At 36.8% G+C, this 13628-nt stretch overlaps 1 protein-coding gene across 1 annotated transcript in view; it reads left to right on the plus strand.

Moving 5' to 3' along the window:
• Nucleotides 1–13628, plus strand: part of LOC128642570 (V-type proton ATPase catalytic subunit A-like) — a 74588-nt gene that overhangs the window by 11379 nt on the left and 49581 nt on the right. The window contains exons 2-3 of the mRNA XM_053695338.1: nt 1875–1967; nt 11496–11624. Of these exons, the coding sequence (XP_053551313.1) occupies nt 1886–1967; nt 11496–11624 (211 nt within the window). The 5' untranslated portion in view covers nt 1875–1885. The remainder of the gene's footprint in view (nt 1–1874; nt 1968–11495; nt 11625–13628) is intronic.

The following is a 13628-nucleotide window of genomic DNA, read 5'->3' on the forward strand; positions in this document are numbered from 1 at the left end:
TGCTAGGTTTAGCTTTCAACTAAGAATACCAAGAGAGCAAAGCAAAATTGGTGATAAAATTAAATTGGAAAGTTGTTTAAAGTGACATACCCTATCTGAATCATGCAAGTTTATTTTGGACTAGACTGTCCCGTTAATGGAACAAAATTGGAGGCCGAGGTTTCCCCCAATGTTGCCTGCACAATAAATAAATATATATATATATATATATATATATATATATATATATATATATATATACAATAGCTACATAACAATGGTAAATACCTCTCAGCTTTGCTTCTATATTGGAGATTTTGGCACATTTTACAAGGCCTTTAATTTTCCACTCACCACAGAAACATATCAAAAATATTATTATTCATTTTAACTGAACTACATACATATACATTCCTAATTTTAGGGTTTTAGGAAGGTGAACTGTGGGATGATAAAATGTGTATTTAAATATTTAAAGGGACAGTCAACACCAGAATTGTTGTTGTTTTAAAAGATAGATAATCCCTTAATTACCTATTCCCCAGTTTTGCATAACCAACACAGCTATAATACATGTTTTACCTCTGTAATTACCTTGTATCTAAGCATCTGCAGACTGCCCCCTTATTTCAGTTCTTTTGACAGACTTGCATTTTAGCCAATCAGTGCTCACTCCTCAGTAAATTCACATGCATGAGCTCAATGTTATCTATATAAAACACATGAACTAACGCCCTCTAGTTGTGAAAAACTGTCAAAATGCATTTAGATTAGAAGCGGCCTTCAAGGTCTAAGAAATTAGCATATGAACCTCCTAGGTTTAGCTTTCAACTAAGAATACCAAGAGAACAAAGCAAAATTGGTGATAAAAGTAAATTGGAAAGTTGTTTAAAATGACATGCCCTATCTGAATCATGAAAGTTGTTTTTGGACTTGACTGTCCCTTTCAGGGACATTAAACACTAAATACATTTTATAAGCTTAATATTAATGTAATTCCCTGCCTTCTAGTCATGGGTGCCGCCATGTTGAAAACTAACTTTCACTGCATTCCAGCTCTGAAGTGTTTGCACATACGCAGCAACTTTCCTTCAGATACCTGCAGTGTAACCTAGGTTCCCAAATTAGGGACCTATATTTAGAAGGGAGTACATGAAATGTATTTTTGACAAGATTACAAGTGGAGTGCTAAATAATCGCACGCACGCAAACGGGCAAATTTGTCATTTGCAGGCGCGCAATAACTAACCAGCCATTACAAGTGATTATTAACTAGCGCTCCGAAAATTAACCATAGATCAGATCTCTGGTTAATTTTCTAAAAGTGCCCCAAATGCCCTCAAAAAAAAGTACCAGTGCACATTATTGAGCGCTGGTATTACAAAGTGGACCGCTAATATCGCTTGCATGCAAGCGATATTTAGTGCTCTACTTGTAATCTAGCCCTTAGTGTTTAATGTCCCTTTAAAAAAATGCTATTCACTATTTACATCATAGAAAAATACAGAAAATTTTATTTTATTACATTTCATTGGGTGGTGTTTTTCTATATTATGACATTTCTGCTAACAAAAGTTATTTTTTAAACATCTCTAGCTGTTTAACAAAGGGGTGGGAAATGACTCAGCAGTGAGAGGGGTAAAATGAGTGATTGCTGTAAATGAAAATGTAATACCTCACAACCGTTTCACATCGTGCGGCATTGTCCTATGTTTAGAGGTATCTCCCGCTGTGCTGCCCGCTGTCCCTTGCTCAGACACGCCCACACAGACCTCCCAGACAATCCCATTGACCACCCTATATATCCTCACATAACTCCGCCTCTCCCATGTGCCACCTTGCCCACAAATTGAGTAACATAAAAAAATTCAGCACTTTTTTTTTTTTTTTTACAGGATCCACAATCATGGAATTTTCTAAGCTACCCAAGATGGCTGACGCAGAGCAGGAGAGTATGATGGGATATGTCCACGGTGTATCTGGGCCTGGTAAAGTATTAAAAATAAAGTTTCTTACCCTAATTAAGTAAGCTGTTTATTACTGTGCTTTATGAATGGGAACTTGCAGCAAGCTAACAAAATGTGTCTAGAAATAAGATAAATACCTTTATACAATATTGTTATGGATAATTTAAACATTTATTTACTAAAACTCAACTTGTAGGTTGAGTAAATTACATTTGTTTTAAAAGATATTGGGGGGGTAAATTGAAGGTACTAGGGTTGCACCGATACCGATACTAGTATCGGTATCGGTACCGATACCAAGTATTTGCATGAGTACTTGTACTCGTGCAAATTCACCGATACTTAAACCGATACCTCCACTTCCTACTCATATGCTATCTTGTGGTGTTTTTAAACTGGAGAGGAGACTAAACTAAAAATTGTTTACTACTGTTCTGCCAATACAAATTGCTGTTATTTGTATTATTGTAGTAGAGATCACTGTACCTCGTTCAGACAAACCCCTGAAGTACTGGGCAGTTAATAAACAGATTTCCAGCTCTGGCTAAAATGGTCCAAAAATATCTTTCTGCCCCATGCAGTAGTGTGGAAAGTGAAAGACTGTTCAGCTTAGAGTCAAACCTCCATACAAATGTCAGATTGATGTTATATAACAGCCCTACAACCCAATTGTATCACCCCTTTAAATTTAATATTTTATTGTAATATTTTTTATTTATAACCATGTTCTTAGGAATCTTAAATAATTAGTCTGTATTGTGTTTGGTAAACTGTCACATGACATTAAAAAAAAAGTATCGGTAATTGGTATCGGCGAGTATTTGAAAACAAGTATCGGTACTTGTACTCAGTCTTAAAAAAATGGTATCGGTGCAACCCTAGAAGGTACAAATCTTATAGATTTTTAAAAAGGATTTATTTATATTGTGCTTCGAATAATACAGCAGACAGAGGATTAATGTTAGTACAGTAATAGAGGGGTGGTACATTAACCTGGCACATTAACACTGCTTTAATGATAGGTGGCTTGTTTGGGAGTCTGTTATAGGAGAGGATGAGTTAATTTTTTCACAAAGATTCCATCAAATGAATAATTTGCTGCCACTCCCCCCTTACAGTGTTTCCAATAATTTGTTGTACCAGCTGTAAAGTATATAATGTATGAGAAATTGCCTCTTTAGGTTTATTTTTGTGTGTGTTCTTTGGAACCACAACCCATTAAAATGGATTGAGCCTGCAGGGAAATCAGGTTGCTTTAGTTTATCACTTTCTGTACACACATATGCTTCTTTATATTATACCAGAAGCAAAATCAGCTATTTCAAATACTGATATAAAGTTAAATTAGCTATTTGTAAACAATTGAATACACTCCAGCAGGTAAAATGGATCATTGGGAACAAAGTAGAGAAAAATTTAGAAAATAAAAGTGCAAAACAACATATGGGATCTAGAGAATCATATGCCCTGGCATTTAAAGAAATAGTCTTTGCTGTTTAAGTGTTTTGGTTAATTTCTTTTTAATAGAGGGGTAGTGCAGCTTTGTTGACCAATCCATTTTATTTCTCTGATCTTAGTGTCCAGTTAGCTTTCCAAAAATGATATATACTGTTTTTTATCAATAATATGTCGTATAGACGGTCATGGTACCTCTCATTTGAAAGAGGATACTTTCTTTATCACTTTGGAAGTATGGATTTAATTGCTGCAGAGAAGGAAGCACAATTTCAATGCCCTCCCATCTCTATTACCTTAAACTCGGTTTACAAGATGGCCATCTTACACCTCATTTGAAAGTTGAGAATCTCCTCTTTTAACAAAGTATTTTAACACACAGTATTTCACAAATAACTGAAGCAAGAAGCACACCAGTTTTGCAGGCACAGGCAGATATTTAGTGATTCCATACAATAAGTATTAAAAAAGAAATAAGATCTTAGCCACATAAATGTTAATAAAAATTAACCATTGATGCATAATTGGGTAATGTTTCACACCCGACAACCCACAGTCATGCTAAAAGTATATACAAAGGGTTTTATGTGGTTTACGTATTTGTTAACATTGCTTTGACTTAAGATTTATTTTGATGCATTATCAAATCTGATCACTAGGAGGTGCAACTGTACTTTGAGTTTCTTGGGTGCAGTACTGTGTATTGTGGTGGATGATAAATTGTTTCTTCTAATCTTGAAAATAACTATATATATATATTGCGAAAATAGAGCCACTACATGCTGTAAATAGTAGCTACACTTTTTTTTGTGTGTTGAGACACTATTTTAGTGATCATGCCACACTTGGCCCCTACTATTTAGTGACAGATTACTGAAAAGGTGCAGCACTGATAGCTAGTACGTAATTTACAAATAGATCACTTTTTTTGCCCTTATAAAATACAATCAATACCTAAAAATTAACCAACCCCCCCCCCCGAACCTTAATGGGATACTAAACCCAATTTGTTCTGGGTTGCACTTGCTGATTGATGGCTAAATGTAGCCACCAATAAGCAAGTGCTATCCAGGGTTCTGAACCTAAAGTGGGCCGGCTCCTAAGCTTTACATTCCTACTTTTCAAATAAAGATAGCAAGAGAATGAAGAAAAAGTTATAATAGGAGTGAATTAGAAAGTTGCTTTAAACTGCATTCTCTCTCTCAATCATTAAAGAAAAAGTTTAGGTTTAGTGTCCCTTTAATGCAAGTCAACTCTAGCTGCAAAATTATCTGATCCTAACAGTAACTATCCTCAGGACTAATTAACCCTAACGGCATACCATGCCATAATTAACGCTTATCTCTGGTAATATATTTATGGGAGATTTATTTTTTATAATACACAGTTTCTAGAAGAGAGAGTACCATTACACAGTTTCACAGCTTACCTATAAGAGTGTACTGTGAGCTAGTACTACAATCGGCACCAAATGGTCGCCTCTAATTTTTTTTTACTTCATTGCCATGAAATGGGAAAGGATGTTCATTGGCAATTCATCTGAGGTAATACAAGTGTTTAGTAGAATTTATATTAGTGCATATTATATTACAATTGAACAATGTACCACAAGGTAATATTAGAATTGAAGGGTGAGTTACTAAGCTAATGTCACCTACATAATTTAACTGTCAAAAAAGACAGAGACATGAAGAACGAGAGGGTAGTGTTTCTACATTTGCAGACATTATTAAATATGTAAAGTAATTAAATCAGAGCAAAATGCATATTCTCAGTGCAGGGTCTTGTATGAACGTGTATATATTTATATAATCATGTAAATAGCACACAAGGTTTAAAAGATACAAATTATAGCTTTGGGATACAAAACTATCTTTTTATGGAGTGCTGAAAACAGAAGGCATTCAGTAGTCAAAAGAAGATAATTGACTAAAATATTGCAAGTTCTTAGATTGTGAAAAAAATTTTTTTTTACGCTTTTATGAACTTTTAGAGCCATTGGCGTTGTTCTTATCAAATGAACAATAGATGATCAATTCATTTCCAAGTTGGAACAGATTCAACAAACATTTTATTGATAGTCACCTAGATTGCGAGTTTTGCGGCACGGCTTTTAACGCTGAAAAAATGGCAATTCCAGCGTAATGGCCAGAAACGCATATTACGAGTCGTGTCGGTATAGCTGTACCGCAAGCATTTTAGCCTGTAACGCAACGTCCATTCCGCACTCAAAAAAATTACGTTTTTGTGTGGGATTTTCATAGCGCCGGTATCACAGGTTGTGCGGTCTGACTAAAATGCTTGCGTTACAGCCTATACCGACACGATCCATACCGCCATCTGAGAGCAGTAGTTATGAGTTTTACACAACAAAAATGTTTCTCAAAACTCATAACTAAAATGTTACAAAGTACACTAACACCCATAAACTACCTATTAACCCCTAATCTGCCGCCCACCCACATTGCGACTATTAAATTAACCTAATAACCACTATTGCGCAGCTCCCTGACATCGCTGCCACTATAATAAAGTTATTAACCCCAAAACCTCTGGCCTCCCACATCGCCACCGCTAAATAAACCCATAAACTCCTAAACCTCCAGCCCCCCACATCGCCGCTACTAAATAAACCTATTAACCCTTAAACCGCCAGCAACCCACATTGTAAAACACTAAATTAAACTATTAGTGGCAGCGTGGCTGGCGGTTTAGGGGTTAATAGGTTTATTTAGTAGCCGCGATGTGGGGGGGCCAGAGGTTTAGGGGTTAATAGATTTATTTAGTGGCGGCGATGTAGGAGGCCGGAGGTTTAGGGGTTAATAGGTTTATTTAGTGGCGGTGATGTGGGAGCCCAGAGGTTTAGGGTTTAATAACTTTATTATAGTGTTGGCGATGTTGGGGAGCGGCGAAATAGGGGTTAATAACTTTTATTAGTGTCAGCGATGTCGGGAGCAGCAGATTAGGGGTGTTTAGACTTGGGGTTTATGTTAGGGTGTTTGGTTTAAACGTAACTTTTTTTCCCCATAGACATCAATGGGGTTGCATTACAGAGATTTTTCATTCCGCATTTCAGGGTTTTTTTTTAACTTAGGTTTTTTTCTAACACTCTTTACCCATTAATGTCTATGGGGGAAAGCATGCACGAGCACGTCAAAGCAGCCCTTGGCTTTTGCGCAGTATGAAGCTTAACGCCACCATATCGCACACACAAGAAAGATTTTCAGTAACTCGTAATGGCAGCGCTATGGGAAGTTAAATAACAAAACTTTTTTGGCGTTAGTTTCGCACCCTGTTTAGCGCAAAACTTGTAATCTAGGTGAGTAATAATTACTAACATTTTTGCTTTAAATGTTGATTGAGGAAATTAAATGGGGTTCCTGGCATTATATGTATATCCCTAGTAAATCCCCACCTTGAATAAAAAGTTTTGTATGTTTGGTATTAAAATTTTGATATGAACAAAAAATTATCAGCAAAATGTACTTATAAGAATGGTGACGTGTTGCTGAGGCACAGAAGGAGTCAGACTGTTAAGGGAGAGGTACTGTGATACAACCATCACTTGTAATATGATAATGTCTCAACTCCTTTAGTGCTACAGATGTCAGTATAAATATGTCAGCATTAATAGTGACTAGATGCATATTCAGATTAATTTTAAATGTCAAAGCCCTCCTGAATTTACCTATTTGCAGCATTTTCCATAAATGAATGGTCCTTTAATTAAAAAATTAAAACATTAATTAATGCAACAAAGCATTTAGTTGATTTGTTCATGCAGATAAACTGTAATTGCAGAGGCAGGAAAGTCTTCAAATTTACACTATTCAATAATCATCCAGCAAATACGCTTGTCAGTTAATTGATTCTTGTGTCAGCCAATAAGTATGTAAGCTTAACTTTTGTTCTTGACGATACTGCCCAATTAACCCCTTTGATGTGCATGACAAGGTGTTCTTGTCATGTACATCGCTACCTGTAGGTGCATGACGAGCCCTTTTCATCAGACAGGGGATCGCTAATAAAATGCTGTTTTTGACAATCCCCCTCACTACAGGCCGATGATCAGTGGTGACCTAGTGGGCGTATAAGAACAATGTCCTGGAAGACAAAAAGGTAAAGGGGCGCCTAATGGTGCAATATCATCTGGATATAGGATTCACTTAGAAAGCGGTAAGTAAGGTACTCACAAAGGTAATGCACAAACAGTGCAGTATAGGCAGGCCGAGACTTCTGAGCCGCTCGACTGATTCATGCCCCACGCCAAAGATTCAGGGATACACCAACACGCCCACTGCTAACGTCACAATTCTCTGGCTTCCGATCAGATGTGAGATAGCCTCTTGCTGGGTGATAGTCACGCAGTCGTACTTAACGGAATGTGGGCAAGCAATTCCCAAAAGATGAAGACAGGGGTGCAGAGCGAGGTCATATAATAAAAGGATTTATTAAAAGGTTTAAAAACATATAAATAAACACAACAACGCGTTTCTCTGCACAAGCTGCTGGTTCATCAGGCTGTAATGTGAACTAAAACACTCGCTCTATTTGAATCCCCCTGGTCCAATCAAAAAATGGTCAAATTAGACACACCTTCGCTAAGGCTAATGACTATTGGTCTATACATTGCAAATTAGTATGTTGGATATTACCTGATTAGCATAACATAGTAACAATAAACAGAATGGATGTATCTATGTTCTAACATAGTAACAGTGAACAAAATAGATATATCATACAATAACAAAGATTCCGTTCATACGGAAATTACAGAAATGATCTTGCTCATTAGACTAATAGCACAACTATCGAAATATGATCACTTATACTTGTGTACAGCTATATAAACGAATGTTTGTATACATAATTTCACCTACGTACATTCAGACAGACAATAATGAATGTTCAAAGACGTGTATAAATATTAGAAAATACATATTAACATGTGAACTGTGAGTAAGGGAAGTAGTGATCGTTGTGCGAAATAACGACTACATGATATTTAAGTAAGAATATAGATAATATAAAAGTATATAAGGAGATAGAAAATGACCATATACTAACGTGTATGTGATTGGTGGAGTGATATAGTTGTGTAAATTATTACGTGAATAAATGGGTAGTGGTGATGATGATACCTACTGTCACTAACCAATATGGAAAGTATTGGCAGTGGTGACTAAATATATATATATATATATATCTATAAGAGAATATAAAAATACAAATAACAACTAGAGGTGTGTTCTGTATTATAGCCATATATAATACAAAATAATAATAACACATAAAATATTGGGAGTGATCAGATCTAACCATCTATAAAACCAGAACATTCTATCACACATTTATATTTAGGTTGAAGTTTGTGGATCCAAAAAGTATCCCGTCTGCCTAAGTCTTCTGAACCTGTTATAAAGAGATGGAAATATCTTCAATAGGTGCAATTGAGTAACAGTTCGGGTCACCATTATGTTTGGAGTGACAATATCTCACCCCACTATGCAATTTTTTATGATACTCCTATAATGTTCTGACCATCTGTGACTGAGCCACCTATTGAAGATATTCCCATCTCTTTAGCGAAGGTGTGTCTATTTTGACCACTTTTGATTGGACCAGGGGGATTCAAATAGAGCGAGGGTTTTAGTTGACATTACAGCCTGATAAAACATCAGCTTGTGCCGAGAAACGCATTGCTGTGTTCATATGTTCTTAAACCTTTTAATAAAACCTTTTATTATATGACCTCACTCCGCACCCCTGTCTTCATCTTTTGGGAATCGCATGCCCACATTCTGTTAAGTATGATTGCTTGACTATCACCCGGCAAGAGGTTATCTATCTCACATCTGATCGGATGCCAGTGACACGAATCGTGACGTCAGCAGTCGGCATGTTGGCGTATCCCTGAATCTTTGGCGTGGGGCGTCAGTCAGCCAAGCGGCTCAGAAGTCTCGGCCTGCCTTTACTGTACTGTTTGTGCATTACCTTTGTGAGTAACTTACTTACTGCTTTCTCATGAATCCTATATCCAGATGATATTGCACCATTAGGCACCTCTTTACCTTTTTGTCTTCCAGGACATTGTTCTTATTATCCCACTTCATTGGAGAGTGCAGCCTGATATCGTGGATTACGAATATTCCATTTTATGATGTTCAATTATCTGGACTTTGAGTGATATTGTTTGCTGATTTACACGCATGTATATTAGTCCATTTTTTAACCATTATTAATTGTATTTGTGTGTGCACCTCTGTCACGATATTGTTAATTGATATTGTGAGTTTTTCCTGTCTTTCACCTAGTGGGATGCACTTCCAGGCTTTAGGGGAGTGCTGGTGTTGTCACCACATATGCCGTGGTGATGTCACAAAAGGGGGCAGAACCAGGAAGCTCATTGTAGCTGCAAGGGATCTGGATGGGGGGGAGGTTCTTCAAACCCCTTGATCTCAGCTCCCATAGCAGCTACAAATGTTCAAGACCCCTCATTTGAAAGAGAAACCCCCTTTCAAATAATGATTAGAGCAGTGCCACACAAACAATCTTTTAAAAATAAAGTAGAAAAACACCTGGGAATTTGCTAGGAGATGGCTCATTATATGTGCAATAAAAAAATCTGGTATGTGTAGAGACCCCTAATAAAAATTATTTTCTTGTAGACAAGTCCCTCTCTCAAAAAAAATATATGAATTTTGCCTGTATAAGCAGGTGATCACTGTGGTAACTGTGAACACCTTGCAAGAAAAAATAAGTGCTTTTATTTCTGTTATGTACAATGGGGCCTCTTTAATCTATATTAAAACCTTAAAAGCCAGTATGGGCCCCTATTTCACACAGTCACTTAACTTATAAAAATTTTTTTAGATTTTAGTAAATAATACTGAAAATGGCCATTTCATATGCAATGAATTCTAAATGTAATAATAGTATACTGTAAATCTACAGGGCCTGCTGAAAAAAAACTATATCAAATTATTGTGGGTTAATCACTGAAATTAAACTTTAAATAGGGTTTAAACCGAGGTAGCAAAACAGCTCAAAATCGGTTTATCACTGGGGAGAAAAAAGGCTTAGCTAGCAGCGAAAGGGTTAAAAAAAACAACTTTTTCTGTGCTGCTTATGGTTTGTAGCAGTAGCGCTAGATACTAAGTTAAAGCTCCTGTTCATCTGCTCTAAAGATGTTCCCCATAGGAAATAGAGGATAATTTTTTTATTTATTTTTTCGTGACAATTTGTCTGAGACAAATTTTTTAACTAAAGATGACATTGCTGTTCCATTTGAAATGGATACTAATTTAGTGAACGGTATCATAAGAAGGACTAGCAAGGGTTCTGAGTAGTGTTACTGTTTAAAATAAAGAGTGTAATTTTATTCAAACCAACTGCTGTGTTTTAATTAAGTTCTGGAAATGAAATCAAAATCCTAGAGTTTTTTTTTTTTTTTTTGCAGAAACAACCTTTACCAATAGGCAAATTAGGAATTTGCCTAGGTCAGTTTACTCATTGCTTGTATTTCATGCAATGTAGATTTGCAGTCACTTCTACTTGATTAACGGGGCAGACATGAAGGAATGGGTTGGTTATAACGGGTGTTGTAAGAAAGAGTTTCTCAACCACGGTCCTCAAATACCCCCAACAGGCCAGATTTTCATGATGTCTTAACACAGGTAAAATAATCAGCTGATCAGTAACGATAGTTACTAACCTGTTCTTACCCATTAGCTGATTATTTTACCTGTGCTCTAGGTCAGCAATAATGAAAACCTGGCCTGTTAGGGGTACTTGAGGACCACAGTTTAGAAACACTGCTGTAAGAGATCTGTCAGATGGACTAGATTTTATACTGAATAATTGATTAATATGTAAGAAAAAAATACATAATTTCACATTAGCGCTGCGGAATCTGTTGGCGCTCTACAAATAACCGATAATAATAATAATAATGATATCTCTATCAAATATGTTTACAAAATGAAGCCGAGACTCCAGGAGCAGATGTGGACAAGCAAGTGTCTCAGACAAAATTCTAGAAACAAAGAATTGTTCACGCTGACCCTAACTGATCTCTGTGTCTTACTTTTGCAGTGGTTATAGCCTCTGAGATGGCAGGTGCAGCTATGTATGAACTGGTACGTGTTGGCCATTCTGAACTTGTTGGGGAGATCATTCGTCTTGAAGGAGATCTGGCAACCGTCCAGGTGTATGAAGAGACCTGTATCCTTTTTTTAACAGAAATGCATAAATCTTATATATTCGGATATTAAAGTAGATTCATCTCAGAATGCTGATTATGCCATTAACAGAAATATATGGAGGTTTGCAAAGGGATTTGGGATAGCACTTGGTAGCAAACTTAGTCAATAGTTGCAATAAGTTACCAAGTATAATATTGAAAAATAACCATATATTTATGGAAAACTCTGTAACAGGTGACTGGTGGCTATGCACTGTCCCTGGTTATCTCAGTTCCATGTTCAACTCTGGACAGGTAGTGCGTTCCCAGTCTGTAACTAATTTAACATTGCAACTGGGGTTAAACCCAAAAGCATTTAAAAATCCCTTTAGTCTTACTCCATGTCAATTTAAACTTAATAAAATTTGTTGACCAATTCAATTCATCCACAAATTGTACCAGGGTTCCAATGTCGCCTACCCATACCCCAAAAATGTTGTCAATGTAGCGCTACCAAATGGCGCCACACTGACGAAACAATATATTTTTAAAAACAAATTTCTCCTCAAAGGCATTCATATAAATATTAGCGTAGTAGGGTGCGATATTGGAACCCATGGCTGTCCCTTGTAACTGCTGAATAAAAGAATCCTCAAAAAGAAAATAGTTGTTATATAAGAGACCACACGAGTGTAATATCGTTCTAACAGCCCCTAAACCACTATTGTGTGTAATGGCCGTGTAAAGGCTGGTAACATCTAAGGTAAAAACTACAAACTTCTCTTGTTACTTGATTTTGTATACTTTATTGCCCTATATTAAGATTTTCAAATAATGATGTTATTGATTAATTGTTACAATTGATTTATTGAGAGTGCTATAAATTGTGGCATTGTATGACACACTAGCATCACATGATTAATGGAAACGCCCCGAAACGTTGTATATGAGGATGATCCCCATAAGGGGATTTTTAAATGCTATGGATACAGCCTTTCTGATGTTTGCTGTATTTTCTATGGGCTTGGCAGTAGCTCACAGCTGTTCCTAGCTTTCCTTGGACAGTGCTGGTCTGACTTTGGAGTTGGTTAAACCCAAAAGGGCCTCATGTACAAAGCCGGGTGTGCGGACAAGGTTTCTGACTTGGTAACCTGTCTGCCCAGCTTTACAACAAAAGACAGCAGACACTGTATGCCCGCTGCCTGGATGTATCATTACTCACCTACTTGCATGTGTAATACCACCCCTTCTCTCAAGTGACTGGTCTGTTAATCAACCCAAATGAACACAGAGTGATTTATCTCCACTAACTCAGAGGTGGTGGAGAAAGTAAGAAGCAGCGGTCACCAGACCTTACATTGCAGAAAGAAGCATACACTGCTTAGTACATTGAGCCCATAAGGGTTGATCATGCTGTGAGACATGGCAGAGAACCTAGCGCAGCGAAAGGGGTAAGTAGCACAGTGATGGGGAGCAAAGTGTATGTATATGAATACACATATTAACACATAAATATATATGTATATAAGCATATACATATATGTTTACAGAGAACACACAGTCCCCATAGACCGCTATATAAAGGCACTTTTCAGAGCAATTTTTTTCTAACATCCCACATCTCCTCACTTTAAGCCCTACCAACTGCTTTGTGCAGTTTTTTTTTGTTTTAAAAAACAACCTTAGACTTAAATTTTGGGGCAATTGGGGCACATTTAGAAAATTTAACAGAGATCTGACCTCTGGTTAATTTTTGAAGCGCTAATTGCTACCACGAGCTTGCGGTAGCAATAACCAGCCACTTGTTAATGACTGGTTATTTATCATGTGCCTGTAAACGGGCAAATTTGCCAATTTACAGGCGCGTGATAAATTAGCGCTCCACTTGTAATCCTAATAGGATAGCCGTATGCCTTTACCTACTCTAATTGAAGTTTATTCCATGAATCAATCACCCTTTCTGTAAAGAAGAGCTTCCTCAAATTACTTCTGAATATACTATCATTTAGCTTGAGATCATGACCCCTTGTTCTTGAATTTTTCTT

The sequence above is a fragment of the Bombina bombina genome, chromosome 1, assembly GCF_027579735.1.
Source record: "Bombina bombina isolate aBomBom1 chromosome 1, aBomBom1.pri, whole genome shotgun sequence".
In the NCBI taxonomy this organism is placed as follows: Eukaryota; Metazoa; Chordata; class Amphibia; order Anura; family Bombinatoridae; genus Bombina; species Bombina bombina.